Source organism: Acipenser ruthenus, chromosome 6 (genome assembly GCF_902713425.1).
Source record: "Acipenser ruthenus chromosome 6, fAciRut3.2 maternal haplotype, whole genome shotgun sequence".
Taxonomy (NCBI): Eukaryota; Metazoa; Chordata; class Actinopteri; order Acipenseriformes; family Acipenseridae; genus Acipenser; species Acipenser ruthenus.
The window spans coordinates 66,535,234-66,557,067 of NC_081194.1; the positions used below are offsets into that span (position 1 = coordinate 66,535,234).

A 21,834-nucleotide genomic window follows, 5' to 3' on the forward strand; every position below is an offset into this window, starting at 1 on the left:
ATCACACCCTGCAGAATTAAGAATGTTAACATATTGAATTACATATAGCTTTGTAGTTTTCCAAAAATGGAAAAATCTGACTTTTTCGAAATGGAACATGAAATACTGTACTACTATTGTAGTTTCCGGTAGATTTTTGAGATACCATTTTGTAGTTTCTTAGATTGCATGGTGTTAAATAAAATATCGAAATTATGTTCATATAGTTTTTTTGTTGTTGTTGTTTTTTTTTTTAATTATGTCTGCATCCTAATATTCTACAAGGTGATGCAAAACTTTTGGCCATATATGTAAATTATATTTGAGTACATAACCTACGGTGTGGTACTGACAACTACTGTATCGCATACCGCTCCTGTGTGTCCGGTGCAGACTAGCGGTACCGCACCGTGAACCTGCACAGCTGTGCCGCGCCTGTCTGTCTGTCTCTGTCTTTAGTTATCACATCATATTTGTACCCGAGGCTGGACAATCTTAGTTATATACATTTGGTCTGTTTGTTACAGAATACCAAATCAGGTGCATATTAAGCAGATTGAAGTTACACAGCCATGTTATCTGTGAAAACCTTCTGAGTCTTTTTTTTTTTTTTTTTTCACAGAGGAAACCCAAGATAATAATACCAGTGTGCTTATAATAAAGCTTTTACTGCAATACAGCAAAAAAGAACATTACATATTCAGAAACTGTCAGTGTTTCTTGCCTGCAAACCAATGTACCCTTTACTGTTTTGTTAATTATGTTCTTTTTTTTTTTTTTAAGGTACACAAAGATTAAGTGACAACCCCAAAACTTAAGAAAGTGAATAAATGAATGGAAAAATTGAATTTAAATATGTTGCTGATGAAATTCTGAAATAAAACAAAAGTGATTACGTATTGAACACAACATCTCGGAGCTGATTTTATTCTTTACTATCTTATTACACAGTGTATTGTACTTTCAACCATTCCTCACACAGTTTACAATAGTAAGAACCATGCATGCTACTGATACACTATCAGAACATGTCTCAATAAATGCCGCCATGTGTTTAACTTTGGTTCTTTAAACACATTACATTGTTCAAGGAAAAGCACATAAGGGGGAAACTTCAAAATATAATTAGTGCTATATAGTATCATCTTAGAGAAAAATGGGACATACTACAGGAAGGTCCCAGAAGGACCACGGTTTAAAGTGGAAAGGCTGTGGTTTACCTTGGAAGAACCACTTTGAATGTGGAAGGACCGTGGCACAGAAAGTTAAAGGCAGATTATTATTTATTTATTTATTTATTTATTTATTTTACACAGAAGCAAAGGTTTTGTTTTGTTGGTCACGTTTTATATTAACCAGGAATTAATGACCAGTAAATACAGCATAGTTAAAAAAAAAAAGATTTTACCTGTAATTCTGTTACACAGCGACAACTATCAATAATGATTCAGTTAATGTTAGGATTGAGGCTAGGATTAGTGTAATAAAATGATACAGATGATAAAATGATAATATTTTATAACAGTAGTATGACAATTTGGTTGCATGTTGGATGCCTTTGAAGGAAGATTTTGCACTGAAGCATACATTTCCAGAGTTATTTGCCTAAACAGATATTTGAGAAGTAAAGATTTAAAATGGCTTAGTAATCACAAACTGTAACGGCATATCCTGCTATTTGTTACCAACCCACCATGATAATTAAAATGATTTACCTTTTTGATAAGCATTTGATACAAGTGTTTTGTACCTTGGATCATATATTTTTGAACAAGTGGCAGAGTAAATCTAATGTAGGACAAAACTTAGTATTAAAACAACAAGATTATATGACTCACACTAAGTAACTCGGGCCCTGTTTTAAAGACAGCTTCGAAGTTACTCTTTTATATGACTTGCTTGAAGGTTCATGAAAAAATATATATATAAAATTGGCATAACATACCACAACACATTTTGCTATTGAATATTTTAAAGAGACAGTACAAATGCTCTGTTGGTTGCAGTTTCTGTTGGGTACTCAGGCAACAAGTGCCCCACTCCACTCCCCCGACACCAGAAATAGTTAAGGTCAAATATTTATTAAACTGTTAAAGAGTACTACTGTCCTTAACCCATGTATTTATGAAATAAATAAAAATATATATTTTTTATAAATATTTTTGTCAAGTCACTATGAAGCTGTATTTGTCATTTAAATCACAGTAAACCTTTTTTGAAGATTAACATTATAACATGAGATTTTCTGGGATCAGCCAGAGACCTAAAAATCACAGCCCTCTCTCATCGGTCAGCCACACCTTTTCTATCGCCCGTCATCTGGAAGCTGTGATGCTGTGGACTCCCGTTCGATCCTGATAAGGACTTAGTCTCTGCTGTTCGTTCAAGTCCCGCAACACTAAACAAGCCTTCAATTAGATTTGGTAAACAAAGCCGTTTGCACACGTTTTGTTAAGTAACTCAAATACATAAACATTAGCTTGCTCCGTTATTCAGTTACACAGATTAATAACTAAACACTGTTGTGTTGGCACAAACACACCTCCAATACAATCCAACTTAATTGTAAACTAAACAGTGTATTATTTTAATCCTTACTGTTTGGTACGCTTCTCATTGGCACCCACAGCACCTCCAACCATAGACATTATATTAGAACTAGACCCACCGTCAGCTGAGTTCGAGAGAGCAATCGCGCCGCCATCTTGAGTGATGAGAGTACAGCGAAGACACTGGTGAGTTTTATAAATATATGAATATATGAATATTTATATTAATATTTAACTGGCATCAATAGATTTTCAATTAAATGATTATGTTGTGAAAAACAACTAGAACCAACGTAATTCAGTAGGCCTACATTACTATACATCTGAATATCGTTTGTATGAGGGAAGATAAGGTACAGTTTTTGTTGCTAAAATCTGTTAAAAATATATTGTTATTTTTATGTATGCTTCCTAGTAACCAGCTTTACTATAAACTGCATTATTATACCTATAGCTATAAATGCATTCACCAAATGTAAAGGTTTGTGGGTGGTGTCTGAAAAGTAAAAGGTGGGCCATGCTGGAGATCCTCAGTTATTACAAAATATTTATAATTATAATGTTTTGTTTTTTTTTTTTAAGGAGGATGGAACAATAATCCAAACACAGCACAGTTTAGAGCTGCTTTCAATAAGATCCTGGCTAGGTGTGATGTGCTTCCAAATTCAAATGGGAATGTAGTACAGCTTGATGAAACCACAAATGTTACTCTTTCATCAGCCGTAGTTTCTGGTTTAAAAGTATTTTGCAATGGTGATGAAGATACTGTTATGACAGAGGTGATCTGTTTGTACAAGACTGTCACAAAGACGGCCGGAGTGGGTGGCGTCAGACCAGATCCAGGAAATAAAACGACAGAGACTTGGGGTTTTGGTGAAGCTGAGCGCGTGATCGCGCTCAGCATTTAATAATTAACAGACAGAAAATAAAAAAGGTTGTAACACAAAACACAGGGCACGGCACTGGTAGCCAAAATAAAGAGACAAACAAAAACGAACACACACTAACAAACAGGGACGAACAAACACGGTGAGAAACACTTTATAATTCCTGTTATTATTATTATTATTATTATTATTATTTTTACCTCCTCTCTCTCCCGTTCTTTCGCCCTGAACACCCAACCCCGAGTGAATAAAAATGTGTCTATATATACTGTTGTGCTGGGATTCAATTACTAATTAATTATTCACTTGAATCCCAGCACGTGAATGAATTACGTGCAACCCCGTGCTCACATATTACATACTTTAAATGCACGTGAAGTGATTTGTGCCATCCTCGTGCCTAAATACAAATCTACATTTTTAAATACACGTGAAACACAGACCCGTTTATATCCTGTGTACCAATGACTATACACCAACATTTACACACAACATACAACATATAACACACACATGCACACAGGGGCGGGGCACATTGCCACAAAGACACACACCTTAGAATTGCATTTGAACACCACTACTCAGACCCTGTCCCTAAAGGGTGCCTCACAACAGTAGAACATGCTGTAACTTTTAAATCCCCATCCCTTTAAACTCATGCGGAAGTGATTACTAATTTGGAGATGGCCATGTATATAAAAGCAGAGTGGAGAGGGTTTAGAGGAGTGAGGGAGAGATCCATCACAAAGGTAAACAATTGCTCTGTGTACTTGTTTATATATGTATATTTGGAGGCTGTATGGTCCAGTGGTTAAAGAAAAGGGCTTGTAACCAGCAGGTCCCCGGTTCAAATCCCACCTCACCCACTGACTCATTGTGTGACCCTGAGCAAGTCATTTAACCTCCTTGTGCTCCGTCTTTCGGGTGAGACGTAGTTGTAAGTGACTCTGCAGCTGATGCATAGTTCACACACCCTAGTCTCTGTAAGTCGTCTTGGATAATTAATAATAATAATTTGTTATGGCCATCGTGCCGTTTGTTTTGTGTTTCTTTGTTTGATTTATTTAATAAACATGCACCCAGCTCTTCACCGCAGTACTGTGCCTGACTATACTTCCTGGTCTGGGACTTCACCACTCAGCCATCCGTGACAGGGTTACAATCCCCACCCCTAGTCTTGCTGATGAGAGACAGGGTGTGGGGTTACAAGTGCAATGGCAGAAGTGTACATGGAGAATTAAAAAAAAAGTGTCTGCTCAAACAGTGCTTAACCTTGTGGGCACAACATGTAGAGTTTTTACGCATTTTACCCCTGCACCATCATGTGCAATATTTGAATCAAGAATCCTCAGTACCTGTAAGCATTTGCTAACTTCCTCTTAGTTTCAACAGATTTTAAATATCAGATCAAAGATTTTGCTCCAGTGAAAATGTGCATGCTTTCTGTCTGAATTGTAGAACTTTTGATATTACACCGCTAGACATAAAAATATCATAAAGTTTAATTAAATATTGTTAAATGTATGTTATTCTTACCATTGGGGTTTAAAGAGTAAGTAGCTGGGTTCCCAAAAATATAGCGTTACACGTCCCCACGTGTTGCTACAACTGTTTAAATAACGTACCTGCAATTTTTTAATTCATTGTTAACATACTGACAACTTATAACTTTAAAGTCTGTTTCAAAGCTCTTTTCAAAATGGCCGCTCTAGTGCACTGATAGTGTAAGGATTATTGCCCACATTGTCAAACAGGTAACACAGCAAAAACATGATAATATCCATGATGTGGTACGGAACAGCAAAGCCAGAGCACTTGTTACGTTTTTTTTTAAATCGCTCTTCCTGCAGTGATTTAGAGGACAGATCTCAAACACCAGTGCACTAGAGCGGACCTTTTGAAAATAGCTTTAAAACACTTTGAAGTTATAAGTGTAAAAAGTTGTCAGTGAACAATGAAAACACAAATTACAGGTACGTTATTTAAGCTGGTGTAGCAACACAAGGGGACATATAACACTATACCCCGCTACTTACTCTTTAAGTACCTGTAATAAAGATGATATCTGAAGTGCACTATGCTTCAGTTCTGTGATTTCCTGGGTACTGCACTGCACAACAAAGCAATGAAGTCATTTCTGGGCTTCCTGAAAACACCATGAATTCACCAGCTACTAGGAACAACTGTGAGAGTGGTCAGGAAACCACCTCTAGACAACGCTAGCTTGTAATACAATAAAATAAATGACACAAAGCAGAAGCCAAGGACTTTTTATTGTATTAAAATGTGCAAAGCAAATGGGGAGGATTCAAGAGACTTTTGTGTTTTTTTGTAAAATATAAAGTGGTTTTAATTGAAATACTAAATATAACTTCAATAATAATTTGTGCCATTTTCAGTGACCAAATATATACCTTACCATGTTTTAGTTTGGTAAATGTTTTAGTTTAATGTACAGTAATATTATTATTATTATTATTATTATTATTATTATTATTATTATTATTATTATTATTAATTTCTTAGCAGATGCCCTTATGTACTGGAGTGTTCTGCACCAAACCATTTTCAAATCTGGGAGTGCTGCTATGTCACTATGTCCTGTGTATAAACTGACTCCGAGGCTGAGAATCACTTGAGTTGGACAGACGCGCGAATTTGGAATTCTAGGGCCCTATTCTCAAAGATGTTTATTTCGAGTCTTAACAGGGAAAACTCCATGTTAATATTAAAACTAGAAATAAACAATTCGAGAATGGTTAATAGACCTTAAAATAAATTACCAAGTTGTTTAGTTGTTTTATTTATAAAATCAATAGGTATTTTTCTCCATTACCTTTGAGAATACGACCCCACAAGGTCTTATTTAAAAGTTTTGCTATATTTATTTGTATTAAAAAAAAAAAAGCTTGCCGATGTTCAGTTGGGTCAGGGCAACTCCCCCTTTGCAGTGTCTAACCCTACTTATATTACCTGTTCTGTCGCTCTCATTGCTTGATCTCACCTACTGGGTATGGGATTCTCTTCCTACTCTCCACCTTCTTTGCGAGTCAACGAGGCAGCGCAGGCAGATCTACCCTCCATTATGTATTATGTTCTGTGTACATGCTTGCTCACTGTTCTGCAAACTATTCATCTGTTTATCAATCCACTGTATTCGTTACTTGATTTGTCCTGCCTCTGAACTGAACCAGCAGGTAAAAAGGGTAGCCAGTAGGTGGGGATGTGTATACGTAGTGTACCATAAGAATGTGAATGCAATTATATTTTATGCAGTATTTCTTCATGACCTGAATCACACATTTCTTGAAAGCTTTATTGATTTCACTTTAGTGAAACAAAAATGCTGTCAAAACTATGTAACAAAACAATCACTTAAGGCAACTGTTCAAATGCTTACGGAAAAGCCTGTATTAGTCCTAGCCATCTACTCGAGATCAAACCCATTACAGGGGGTGTTAGGATTGGATTGATGTCACTGTCCAAAAGAAATGATGAACATCAACAACACAGGAAGACTGCTTTCAAAGGTAGGGGATAGCTTGTCTGTTATTATTTATGAGTTGTAATGCCCACGTTGGTTCACAAATAGCAATCTGAAATGTCACCATTCTATTTTAACATTTACCAGTTTTAAAGTTGGTTGTTAATGCCCAATGGGTACAGAATACAATACAGTTTTACGCTCCATTTATGTTTCTCTGAACAGTAAGGCAGTGGTTTGAAGATGCATCCTCCTCAGTCCCTGTAGTGATTTTAATGGATGTTGGGATTTTCATTTAGAAATTATACACAGCCATTTCATTTTTTTGTGGTGCCAGAACCGAGCAATGCATGTTATCAAATGATTCACATTAAAACAGGGCCGGGGAGGATATAATATACAGTATATATTTAATTTTGTTTTCCAGTTGTTTGCAGCTTCAACAAAATGTACAACTTAAGAAGAATTTTTTTTTTTCATTAAACAAAGCTAACAGATTAACACAAAACAAAAGGATAAAACAGATTTTTTTTTTCTTTTTCTTTTTAAACAGATCGGCATCTAAAATGACAAGGTTGGCAATGAAGCTGAAGATCAGTTAAGATGCTAATGACAGTGAAACAGGATTCTCTGAGATGACTGGCAATATCCGCCTCTTCTTTTGGTTCCTCCTGCCACCTTCACTCCAGCTTAAGAAGTTCCACGTCAAAGATAAGAGTGGCGTTGGGTGGGATGACACCAGGGTGCCCTGCAGCCCCATAAGCCATGTCTGGTGTGCAGGTTAGCTTGGCTCGCTGGCCCAAACTCATCTGGGGGAAGCGAATAAGAAAACAGTTCTATTACAGCCGACTGTAGGTGGTACCTATTTTAAGCACTAGGCCATGCAAAATGAATTCAAAACTATTATAATCACTAGTAAAAACATACAACTTTTTTTCAGGTAAAATACAGAAGCCTTCCTAGTATACTGCAGACAGGACGCGGCTGACAGTTCACAGTACCTGTGCTACTCCGTCTTCCCAGCCTTTGATTACTTCTTGTCTGCCGATCTTGAACTTGAAAGGCTTGTTTCTGTCTCTGGAGGAATCAAACTTCTTCCCGTTCTGCAGCATTCCTGCCAAGACAACACAAGACTCTTCTTAATACAATGAGCTATAATTGCACGCATAGTTAACTACAGTACAATTGCATTGAAACCTTGATAAAGATTCTGCATGCTACTGAGCAGTTTTCAAACTTGCAACTGTGCCACTCATCTCATCTAACCTTGTTGCAGGTTTGTGTTGGCAGTACCAGGCCTAAGATGCAGGCCATCTTTGTGTGTGTACCCACCTCACAAAGGCAGGTCAACTCTGGCTAGGGGCAACCCTATGTGGATCTGTTCACTCCTCCTTAAAATGACTGAAAATTAGTGGTTTGAAGTGCCAAGTTTCCAAGTGAGTAGTCTCTGGTGGCAGCTGGATAATTTCCATCATGTCTGGGACATGAGGGAGGCTGGGACACCCAATCTGGGTGGTAGGGTGTAGCATTTGGAGATTTGAGTACAGAGAAGATAACAGTTAAGCATCCCGATAACCAAGCACTAATAAATGGGCTGAAAGAATGGCAGTAGGGTGCTGGAGTAAGCCATGTCTGTGTACGGTAACAGTTGCAGTTTGCACATTGATTCAAGTGCGCTAAGACAGTATGATTACCTGTACTACTAACTACTATAACTAAATTTATGGCTGCAGACTAGAAAAATTTAAATTCCTGCCACAAGAATAGCAAAAGGTAATTAACGGGAAGCAGGTAAGTTGCTTTTGGTGTGTGAATAATAAAAGCCCAGAATCGCTTCAATGCATCTCTTCCTCGTGTGATTCCTGCTTGACTGACCATGGCTACACTGTCACACGTGGTGGCACAGTGGGATGAAGAGCCTGTGGGGCAGACAGGAGGGAGAGGAGGTGAACAAAGAGGTGAGAGCCGCCTTCTTCAAGCTGACTGTGTTACGCTGACTGCATAACAATTCCCCTCATTGATAAAAAACAATTTTTAAACCAGGGTAGGTAGTAAATGTAACTAAAATGTTATTAAAGAATCCTCGATCTCCTAATTGAAATATATATATATTTTTTTAATAATTAGAAAAATTGTTTTCTAATAGCGATACAGCCCTCTTGATGAAGGCTCTACAGTGTGATAGTTGACCTTGACCTTCAGCTCAGGAAGCATGATTCCAGTCGCGGTCAACTACCACATGATAGTACTTTGATCAAGGCATCATCAGTAGGGATACGTTTTGTCACAGTAAAATGATACATTATTCACGGCACAGTCATGGTAAAAAGTAAATGAATTGTGTAATAACAACTGAATGCAAATTTAAATATGCATTTATTTAACACAACATATTATAACAGTGTAATATTTCTACTAAACCGTGTTTAATGGAATATAGTTCCTGTTTCTTTGCCACAGTAAACTATTCTAGAATTATTTCATTATTTTTGTATGCTACTTTTTCAAACAACTATAACGGGTAAACTTTATAACAAACTATAACTTGCTCATCTCGTTTCTATAAATTACCTTTTACACACTGTTGTGATTTTGGTACAAGTTATACAATGAAATTTTGATGGAACGTCTGTTAACCCGAGTAGCGCATTATTAAAAGATGAGAAGGATTGTTCTGCGTCCACGCTGTTGGCTGCTGCTAAGCATCGCAGGGCAACTATAGCAAGAGCTGGAAATCAGTTGCAGGTTACTGTACATGTACTGCTTGTTTTGTATTTTTTTGTTTTTAAAGCTTTGCGTGGAGATGGCTTATAGTAAACCTCATAGCAACACTGTGTACTGTAGCCTAATTAATCTTCTTTACGCTTGCTTACTTTTAAAGCAAAGAATTTCCCCGTGTTTAAAGCAGTTTGAGTGTTGTTTTTGTTCACTAACCTATTTAAGCATGTGTAAATGTCATTTTCTATAGATGTTCGCAAATCCGACATTTTAACATATCTGCCTATACCCCAGTCCACAGGGGGTCGGATATGCAACGTTGTACTATAAAATGACTAATACATTCAATTTTTGAGCAATGAAAAGTTTAAAGCAGCAATTCTAATAGTTAATTTCAAGCAGAATGTATACAGTACTGTAATCTGGTTACACCAGTGTCTTCTGCTAATCCACCATGAAAAATGTATCAAGTAAACACAATTCTTCAGCCTATGCATAATTTAATAGTTGTATTGATTTATTATTTCTAAAAGTCTGATGTGAAAGACTAGTATATGTGTATGTGAAAACATGAGAATAGAATTACTGAAGCCCATGAGCCACTGAATATTACTTTCTATGTACAGTGCCATAGTTATTGCCCCCCCTAGTTAACTCAACCCAATTAAAGGGATAATTAGGGTCATAGTGAATTTGTCAGCACACAGGTTCTAGAGGCACATCATGCCACAAACAAAATAAATTCCTGAAGACCTCCGGAAAAAAGTTGTTGATGCCTATCAGTCTGGAAAGGGTTACAAAGCCATTTCTAACGCTCTGGGGCTCCACCGAATCACAGTCAGAGCCATATTGTCCAAATGGAGAAAGTTTGGGACATTAGTGAATGTTCCCAGGAATGGCCGTCCTGCCAAAATCTCTCCAAGAGCAAGGCGTAAAATCGTCCAGGAAGTCACAAAAAACCCTAGAACAACATCCAGGGATCTGCAGGCCTCTCTCGCCTCGACGAAGGTCAGTGTTCATGACTCCACCATCAGAAAGACACTGGGCAAAAATGGGATTCATGGCAGAGTAGCAAGGCAGAAACCATTGCTCACTAAGAAAAACATGAATGCTTGTCTCAAGTTTGCCAAAAAGCACCTGGATGATCCTCAAGAGTTCTGGAACAATGTTATATGGACAGATGTGTCAAAAGTGGAACTTTTTGGCCGACATGGGCCCTGTTATGTCTGGCGAAAACCAAACACTGCATTCCACAGTAAGAACCTCATACCAATGGTCAAGCATCATTGAAGGGACCATGGATTCTGCTCTGTATCAGAGAATTCTACAGGAGAATGTCAGGCCATCCGTCTGTGAGCTGAAGCTGAAGTGTAGCTGGGTCATGCAGCAAGACAATGATCCGAAACACACAAGCAAGTCTACATCAGAATGGTTGAAGAACAAGAAATTTAAAGTTTTGGAATGGCCTTGTCAAAGTCCAGACCTAAACCCCACTGAGATGTTGTGGCAGGACCTGAAACGAGCAGTTCATGCTCGAAAACCCACAAATGTCACTGAGTTGAAGCAGTTCTGCATGGAGGAGTGGGTCATAATTCCTCCACTGCACTGTAAGAGACCAATCAATAACTACAGGAAGCGTTTGGTTGCAGTTATTGCTGCTAAAGGTGGTGTAACCAGTTATTGAGTCTAAGGGGGCGATTACTTTTTCACACGGGGGCATTGGGTGTTGCATAACTTTCTTTAATAAGTAAATGAAATATGTATCAAATTGTTGTGTTATTTGTTCACTCAGGGTCCCTTTTATCTAATATTAGGTTTTGGTTAAAGATCTGATAACATTCAGTGTCAAAAATATCCAAGCATGCAGAAAATCAGACAGGGGGCAAATACTTTTTCACGGCACTGTAGTTTGCATATATACTGGTCTCGATCTTGATCTTGGTCTCAACATATCCGGTCTCGGTCTCGGTCTTGGTCTCAAAATTTTGGTCTTGACTACATCACTGGTACCGGTATGCCAAATCTACTAGTATATCCCTGGCCCCGAGAATAATTTCCCCAGCATTGCAGAGAAAAATAATAAACACTGAGCTTCTTCCTCTGTACTCGAACGATAGCGAAGTAATGTAGACACCATTGCTATTTTTACTACCCTGTACAGTAATGGAATTACATTTGTAATGGCACAACTGCATATTACTTTCACTGAGGACTATATGAAATGTGATAATGCACATACAGTATGTCTGCGGACTATATCACTATAAATTATCTTCACATACAGTGTGTTATGTAATACCACTGAGAAACTTGTCCAAGTATAAAATTAGGTAAAGCATCGTCTCCCTTAGCTAAAATTAGTAGTAGAAAAAGACAACTGCAATAGAAACATTAGAAGCTTCAGGCGTGCCAGTTCTAAAGTGACACGGCAGAACGCACTGGAAAATAGTTAGCAAGGACACAGGGATGGACTATGATTAGTACTAGCAATTGCAACTAATTGGCAGCCATTTCTGCCTAATTTTGAGCCAAAATAAATTTGATCAGTTGATAAACTGTTGTGCACGCTAACCACCCTTCATACAAGTAACCTGTGCTTGCTTGTTTGCCATAGTAATGCTTTGGGGGTTTAAGAAATGTGAATTCAAGCAAAGATTAGGCAATTGGCAAGTAAAAAGGGAGCACAAGCCAACATAACTGCTGTCATGGCATAGTTTGGCTTTAAGCAACAGACTTACAGTGCTAAATGCAGATCAGTCTTTCCACACATTTTAATTAATGATGATGTGGAATGTCTTCAAAACATTGATTCTAGTATGAACAGGAATCCATTGGGTGTATGTCATTTACAATGTGCATCACTTGTTACACTGCATCCCAAAAGAGGAGGCTGTAGGTACAATTAGGCACAGACAGCCTGCTAAGTTTTTGCAAATAGGGTAACTGCTACCAAAGTCTTAATATCGTAAAAGCCTCAACAATTGCTCAAGACTAAATCAGTCCAGCCGCCTATAGTATGTGTTGTAGACCTACGTACCATGGCTGAATAGTTGCTCACTGCACTTTTTCATCACAAGGTTCTGTTACTCTAAATTGATATAGGTATTTAAAAGCCTCCATTCAAAAAAATGAAGTTCATAAATTGTACCTTGATTGGGGTGAGATGGTAGAGACTCAAATTAGGAATAACTGTACAACAGAAAATGACTACTGCAAGGGCAGATTTATTACAACACAATGTAAAAATATAGGAATGGAGTACTGTACAACAATAGTACATTGAATAATACCCCAAACATGGTCAAATAAAGCAGCTTCCCTTTGTCATGTTGAAGTAACTGTTTGATTTTAAGGCCAGTCTTGAAGACTGGAAATAAAGGAAGATTTCCAGTGTTTTACTGCATTAAAGCATAGGCCCTATACTGTCACCAACTTAACACTGCAACTGCTGGTACCCAGCTCCCTCCTTTGCCTAATAGCTCATACAGAAACCATGACTGAAAGCAGAATCACGAAGAACTCCATTAGACTGCCTAGATGATGAAGAACGTTCAGGTTTTAGGTATTGCCCCGTGACTTGAATCTATTTGCGTTTGATATTGCTGCTCCATTCTATGTAGCACAAGGTTGTTGAACTGATTTTTTTAGTCGTTGGGAGGTTCGTGAGCCATTCAAAAAAGAAAAAAAATGTTTCTCAGGGTGACCAGAACAAGTATTATGACTGAGATAATTATTTGTCTTCTGAAGAATCAGTGAAAAAGTTTCTGCAATGAGGAAAGTAACGTCAGAAATACTGTAATGATTACACTAATGTGACTGCAATATTATAACAATTCCCAGGTTTGACTATTGTATTTTTGTTTCAGAGTACAATACAGTAGATCAATAACATTTTTTTACTGTGGATGCGCATCACTAACATATGGCCATAAAAGCGGTCACATCTGCCTCATAGATGGAGACTCATTAAAAACCTTATGTAACAACAGATGCTTTAACTTCAATGGAAAGATTATCTGCACTATGATTGGCTGAGCTTGTGGGATATAATTTGGGCTTCTGATTTTCGGTTTTGCCCTTTGAATATTTGTAAAATCATATCAAAAATATCACTCAACCCATTTTTTTATTTATTTTTATCATTTTAGACGGCGAGGCAGAGAAGGCTCAAGAGAATTACCTCATAATGCTTTCCTGATTGAAACAATGTGAACGATAAAAATATCTGCTATACTTGCAGGCCATTAGGATTTTTTTTTTTTCATCTGTAACACAATGGTAAAAATGTGTATTGCTGCAGGTTTGAGCCTTATAATCGTCTCGGGCCCCATTACCCGAATTATCCATAGAAAATAAGAACATAAGAAATTCTAGAAAGAGAAAAGGCCATTTGGCCCATCTATCCACCAAATTTAAATGACTTTGAAATCAGTCCTGTTTATTTATATGACCAGCAGACTGATCAATCCAGTTAGAACTGGGACTATGTCAACCCCAGTTAATGTTACAGCCTGGCACAAACCAGTATCTCCAATTAATTCTGGTTACACTACCTGTGTCCAATATGAAGGACTAAATAAATCTAAATAATAAATCTAAATATATCTAAATAATTCAAAGAATGTGCTCTTCACTCTAAATACAATAAAATACAAAAAGGCTTTCCCAAGCAGAGCTAATGGCAACCAATGAGTATATTCTCATGTCTGAACCAGTCACCAAATTCCTGTTTACATAATTGTGGGCTTCCTGTTTTAGATCATTTATTATTTAACTGGGGCATTCTTTTCCTGTTATTTCATCACTTACTGTAGCAGAAATACCAAAAACAGCCTGGCAGGTGTTTTACAGAATCTGCTTTTTGTTACAAAGCAAACGCTTAACTGTGTACTGTACCTGTGTAGTGCACAACACATGTCTGCCCTTTCTTTGGAAATGTTCTTCCTGTAGGAAAAAACAAATGCAAAATGAACATAATGAAATGACAAAAAGCATTCTACATTACAACATTCTACATTATGTTTCAATGCATTATTACAAAAAAAAAATCAGGTGCAATATGTTAATTGTTGAGTGTACTTTAAAAAGGTGTCCAAATGAATAACACATAAAATCAGGTTGTGTATGTCCTGTTCTTTATAAAGTGTCCAGTGAGTGTACTACTACACTGCTAGTACTAGCTCATAGTTTAGATTCTACATCCAAGAAACAGCCTACATGTCTACTGACAAAAAAAAAAAAAGGTTTCGTTCAAAAGTTGTTGTTTGATTGCAGTTGTGGTGGTTTAGTTTTGTTTTTGTTTTTTTGTATTTATTTATTTTTAAGGTTTTTATTTACAGGACTGATAGCACCCCAGAGCCTAGTTCTTTAAGGGTTACAACTGTACAGTAACCGTCCTATTGTAAGCCATAACATTATCATACAGTTGCTGCTTGCTAGTGGAAAAAACGCAAATACATAATTTCAACTCCACTAAATCAAGCATCCGGGTAGTCAGACAAACACGACGTAGGCTACAGGAACGTATTTTTATAACAAGTACTGTTCTTTAAATTCGGAAAAGGAGACTTAGTCAGTCCGGGTGCACAGTTCCTTAAGCTGTTTATCAATGACCCGTTTAATTAGTTTCCAGCCTGTTGTCTACACCGAACAACCTTTAATTTATAAGGATTGGCGTGTAAAGCTAATAATAATTCGTTTTCTCCGACGACGGCCATGGTCTTAATACAGTAAATCAGTGCTTTGACACGAGAGCGTAGTACATACAGTAATGTCGCGGGCTTAGAAATGAGTGTAATTACGATTGTGTGATCTCATCATCAATACCACTCCAGTCCAGGAAGACTTGAGAAGACTTTGTATTTTATTTTGATTTCTGAGATATATATGCGGCTGTCAGTAAGACTAAGACTAATTAAAATCCACAGATATACACATTTGCTGCCAAACCCTCTGGACTCTCTGTAGATCTCATATATTAGGTGAAACACAAACAAGAACGGTTTATTAAAATAAAAATATGCCTTACCATCTCCTGGAGAGATTGTCTCAATTTCTACACCCATGACTTGTTTTAGTTATTATAAATTAGCACTAGAAATATAATATTCTATCTTCTTACTACAATACTCCCCACTCTCTCTAGCACTCAACTTCGTTTCTCCGATCTCTGTTATTTTGCCGAGAAAGGCTTTCTGATAAATATGATTGACGGTTTCTATACTGCAATTAGAGATGGTATTCTCTGCATAATTGCCGCGGAAACTGGATGTTAGCTCCAATCATAGTCTCCAAAAAAATACAGAGGCGGGACTTTTGGTTTTGTGGAGGTTGGGCTTTAGAGGTCTGGCGCTGCAAGCAGGCTGATGTTGCAAAGGGAAAAAGAGATTTTGAAAGCAATGTCTCCTGCAGATATAATTTCCATTATAGGGTCGGGAAAGAGTTTAAAAAAAAAAAAAAAAAAAAAAAGGGGGGGGTCTAGAAATTACATAATGTAATAAAATGTGAAATAAAAAAGTCCTAAATAGAATTAAAAAAAAAAAAAAAAAAATCAAAAAAATGTAAGGAGCATGCACAGTTTAAGAATAATTGTGTTATGCGGAACAGTTGGGTGTATATATCCTCACAACATAATTTTGATTTAGTTTCATAGCATTACCAGTAATACGCAGAACATTTGGTTTATATCAATTAGGAAAACAGCTTTGGATCTCTAAAATCCACATGGCTGGGACATGGCCCAGTTATTAATGGACAATTGAGAATCAGCCACCTAAATGAGAATTCACAATGCCAGAGCACGTTGCCACTCTAAAAACATTAACATCAATACTCACCCAGCCAGAAAATCCTGGAAACATCAACAATTTAATTGAGCCTTTAAAGGGTACATAAGGACTTTTTTTTTTATTTTTGTTACATTTTGACCACTTTTATGAACTTTTAAATTGCATTCCCTGCCTCAAGATTGCTTCCTATGTACCCGCATGGACCTCTCAGAACTACATTTCCCATCATCCTCCTGCTCACATATGTAACTGAGATGGATTTACAAGTGTGAAACAATCTTCAACTGAGATGGCTTCTGTTAAGAGCAATCTCTTTGCAAGTCTAAAACACATTTGCGTGGGTGTAACTGGAGAGTACAAATGTAGTGTACGTATTTGTTCATGTTTTCTATATTCGGTATTAGAGGGGATTATTGTTAATGTTTATGCTTGGAACAGAGGGATAAAACCCTAAATGGTGGCATTCATAATATCAATTTAGCAGTAATCTAAAATTCCTGAAAAATGTTTATGTATCCTTTGTAAATAAGAATGGAAATATAATGCATAGCTGTTGTTATAGCCCTATCTCAATTATCTGTACCCTGGCAAAGTATCCAGGAGAAATTTGTTGATACTCAATTGCTGTATGTCCTTATTCTTTTTATTCTTTGTTTATTTAGCAGACACCTTTATCCAAGGTGACTTACAGAGACTAGGGTGTGTGAACTATACATCAGCTGCAGAGTCACCTACAAATACATCTCACCCGAAAGACGGAGCACGAGGAGATTAAGTGACTTGCTCAGGGTCACACAATGAGTCAGTGGCTGAGGTGGGATTTGAACCGGGGACCTTCTCGTTACAAGCCCTTTTCTTTAACCACTGGACCACACGTCCCCTATCTTCTACTTGTTGCAAATTGTTTTTAAACCCCATATAACCCATTTTTTTTGTCCACTGAAGTGCTGCAAGAGCTCATAAAACAAAGGTGTGCTTCAGCGACCGGTTGAGTTTTGGATTAAGGAGATTTTTTTCATTACCCATTGAAATTCTTCATCTGACCAATAAATGTTTCTCCATGTTAAATTACCTGATTTTCCTCAGTGTAATTCTCAAATACACATCCGCACAATCATCCAGCACCAGGGGGCTAAAGCATCAAAACATATTTCCACTAGACATACACAGACACAGACATTCAATAACTCATGAATTAAAGCTTTGTAAATAGGGCGCCACATTTCAGACATAAATTAGAAAAGTGAAGTACCATTGTGATTATCATAAGAAAATCACTAAAGTGAACACATTATGAGCAGCCAAACTGGAGATCTATTAACAGACTGCAGGCTCACGACAACCACTCCCAAGCACTTCTCTAGATAAGCATTGTGGCTGCTTCCCTTTGAGGGTCCACAGGAAAACTACTTTGAAGAGCCTTATTACACAGGAAGTGACACATATTCCAATGTACACTGTAAAAAAAACACACTTGAAATACAGTTCACCAATTGTGTGCCTCTTTCCATGTTGTCATAAAAACTATTTTTCCAGCTTTGCATTATGCAACTTAGATTTTGTTCAGCCAGGAAATTACCATTATAAAACACTGGTAGGCTTGTAACAAAAAGTTCATTTTTTCCCCCCGTTTGTGTCATCAGGTGTTGTTGCAAAATAATTTTGCCCCCATCAGTGATTTTTGCCAAAAGTGGGGTCTGGAGGAATTTGTAAGGATTTGGTGGCAAACGATGCATTTTTGAAGCATTTTCTATTAAATCTGCAGCAAGACAAGCAGAGGGATTTAGTAGCTAAAACCCTGAAATAGAACATACTTAATCTGATTGTTTTTATTGCCTTAGTGTCATACACAAACTGCACACAATGACACATAAAGCACCCCCAGCACCCCTAGTTCCAGCGCCCCAGGCACTACCTTACACAATAGCAAGAATTAGAACTCTTAACCAATTGCATTCAAGAATTTGCCAACATTCCAGTACATCTTATCCTGTGTATAGATGTCATCTCTTGCACAGAACACTGTTTTGATGTCTAAAAAGAACATTTTATTTGCCAAAAGTTCACATTGAAACCAAGGCGATGAATAAATTAATAGCATAAGTAATCACACAGACGAAATTCAATGAAACGCTGATGCATGCGCATATTTCAAAATAATGCAAAAATTGCCAGGGTGCAGAATTCGGCACAAGTACCCCCAATTGAGGACCACTGCTCTACAGCTAGGGCATAAAGAATTCGTCCAGTTCCAGCCCCATCTGACACCTGTGCCAATCAAAACCATTTGCCCACCCACAGCACAGAGATGGCCACACATGATTGGAACAGTAATAAGTCTGTTACTCCCCGAGCTGCAGCGCCATGCTCTCGCGTCATGATTTATTTGTCCGGCCCATGTGAGAGGACTGTGGTCCAGGTAGTGACAGCCAGCATAGAGGCATTGGGGTCCATCGAAGAGAATCGGGCTCTCCTCTCGCTGATGGCCCTGGAAAAGACTGGGAGGGGCATACTCCCATTTTTCAGGCTAACGACACCATGCTACATAGTTGCCAAAAGGTACAAGAACATTACTTATACAGATGTATCCTTATATGGATCTGTTATGACACCAGGCTAAATTGTATTTGTTCTATATGATTATGAACTTGGCACAACTTCCAGTACTTCCAAAAATATTTTTTGTGAAAGAATAACATTTTCCAGTTCATGGTCATCAGCAATGCAGTCCTTTCGGGTCTTAATACTGTAGCGCGTCAGTAAGGCAGAAGAAAATCATCAGAGACGCTCTTTTATTGACGCCACTCTCACTGGCAGGTTCAGAGTCCGCAGTTCTGACAGAAACTGTTTCCAGGAACAAAAATGACCCAAACTGGCAGGCCCAGCCTCTTTTTATTCCCTCGGTCCCACCTCCTTATATACAAATAAGGGACTTGATCCAATAAAAACAAGCATTTAAACAGCCACTCACATCATGGCATATCCAGAACGACAGTAATAACACAATGCGGTTACAGACTGAGCACAACAAAAGGAAACACGGATAACACCGAAAATGTCACAATATTATAATACAGTATTTTATAGGTACTGTATGGTGACTGATCGTAACTTAATTCTTAAACATTTTATCCTCCATGAGCTTCAGCAATTTTGAAACTGAAGCTGCACATTGTTTAATACAGTTTTCTTTGTGAGTACTGTATAAGTCTGTTGCTTAAGTCTAGTATGACATTATCGACAAAGTGTTTCATCAGAAGAGGATTTCCTAATTTAAACATTTTTTTATACTGTAAAAAAAGAAATTGTCAGAAGCATTTTTGAATATTCAGCCAAAAAGTACCACACTTTTCCATGTACTCAATTTTTCTAAAGAATTAAGTATTAAATATAGTATTATTAAATATACAAATTAATTATATTACTGTTTTTCAGGTTACAATATCCACCTCCTCATCCACCAAGAACCTCGGTGTCACCCTCGACCCCTCCCTCTCATACTCTCAGCACATCTCTACTGTGGTACGCTCCTGCCGCTTCTTCCTCAGCAACATACGCAGAATTCGCCACTTCCTCACTGACTACACCCAGCTCCTTGTTCAGGCCCTAGTACTGTCCCACCTTGACTACTGCAACTCCTTCCTGGCCAGACTTTCTGCCTCTGCTGTCCGTCTGCTCCAGCTCATCTAAAACTCTGCTGCTCACCTTGTCCTCATTTCTCCCCCACTACACCGCTGCTCCGCTCCCTCAACTGGCTCCCTATCACAGCTTGCATCCAATTCAAAACTCTTGTATTCGCCTATCGCTGTCTCAACCTTTCTGCTCCTTCCTATCTCCAGACTATCATTTCTCCCTGCACCCTCTCTGCTCCTCCACCACTGTCAGATTAGCTGTACCCCCCTCTGCTCCCCCGCTTCCAGAGCCTGCTCCTTCTCCACCCTTAACCCTCAGTGGTGGAACGACCAACCCACGGATATCAGGACTGCTCAGTCCCTGATCACCTTCTGGTGCCTCCTCAAGACACACCTGTTCAGACAACATCTGTAAACCTCACAACTCTTGACTATACTGGACTATATGGCAAACTGGCCTCCCCAGGCGATGGTGAACAGGCAGCCCCGGGCGGTGCGGGACAGGCCACCCTGGGCATTGCAGGTTCGACCTCCCCAGGCATTGCAGGCTCGGCAGCCCTAGGCGTTGCAGGCTCGGCAGCCCGAGGTGTTCCAGGCTTGGCAGCCCAAGGCAGTGCAGGCTTTGCAGGACAGGGCAGGAGTTGACCCTTGGGAGGCGATGACAGGAGCTGCCCTTTGGGAGGTAGCTTCAGCTCCTCTGTTGGTGATGGCGGGAACAACAAGTGGTCTCCCCCTGGCGGTGGAGGTGGGAGCAGCGGATCGTCGCCCCCTGGCGACGGAGGTGGAAGCTGCAGGTAGTATCCCTCTATCACTGGGGATTGGTGTGGCTCTCCCTCGGTTGCTGGGGACTGATGCAGCTCTCCTCTGGTTCTGGCATGGACGTGCCTTCTGCCTGTGGAGGTGGGAGCAGCAAGTCGACTCCAATATCTGCAGCCAGGTAATGGAACACCATGGCTGCTATGTCTGGGAGGGACGCTGGGTGATGTTGCTGCTTCCCATCTCTGGCCCACAGTAGGCTGATCACCACTGGGAGGGCCTCCGTGGGATTTGCCCCAGGGTCCATCATCCAGTCCCACATCTTCCTCGAGGACATTCTCTCCTCGTGCTCCACCCTCGTGGGCGGTGGACGCTTGCCCTGGTTTTTTCCCCTTCTTCCTGGGATGGCCGCTCCTCCCCTTCTTCCTCTTCGGTGCAGGTGGCTGAAGGGGCCCATGCACAAGGCTGTACACAGTGGAGTGTCTGGGCTCGGCACATGCGAAGCACCACTCCTGCCCGTTTAGGCAGATGAAGCAGGTGTCCTGGTCCGTCTGTGCCGATTGTAAGGCCTTCAGACGGATCCACTCCTCTGTGGTCTCCACCTCACTCCAATTGAAGGCCATAAAGAGGGGGTCTTCCCAGGGGCACACGTCCAGGAGGTGCCCATGCTCCAGACATGCAAGGCACCATGGAGCCCCTTCGGCTTTCAACTGCCGCTGGTGGTCATTCTACTGCTCCACGTACTCCCCCACTTTTATTTCATAGAGTGTATAAAAGATTTTATTGCAACTGTGGAGGATGGCCGAAAGGATTCCATGGCAATTCTGCAGCACACAACTGCACGGAATACACTTGGAAGCAAATTTAATGCTGACTTCCCTGTGGAAGTGGCTGAAAGTAGAGACACTGGAAACTTGTAATAGTGGAACTATTTTTTTTTTTATAAAATAGGCCTATGTTAAGTTGAATAAAGATGAAACTGGGTTTTGTTACAAATGTTTTGAAACTTCTTTTTTTTTTCCCCCAGAAGATTTTAATCAT

General features: G+C 39.0%; 1 protein-coding gene across 1 annotated transcript; it reads right to left on the minus strand.

Moving 5' to 3' along the window:
• Window positions 1–7,285: 7,285 nt before the first annotated feature.
• fkbp1b (FKBP prolyl isomerase 1B) lies at window positions 7,286–15,822 on the minus strand. Its single transcript, XM_034017397.3, has 4 exons — window positions 15,646–15,822; window positions 14,514–14,561; window positions 7,901–8,013; window positions 7,286–7,708 (listed from the first exon to the last, which is right to left on the minus strand). The coding sequence occupies exons 1-4, from the start codon at window positions 15,680–15,682 to the stop codon at window positions 7,580–7,582; spliced, it is 327 nt and encodes a 108-aa protein (XP_033873288.1). The 5' UTR covers window positions 15,683–15,822; the 3' UTR covers window positions 7,286–7,579.
• Window positions 15,823–21,834: the final 6,012 nt, after the last annotated feature.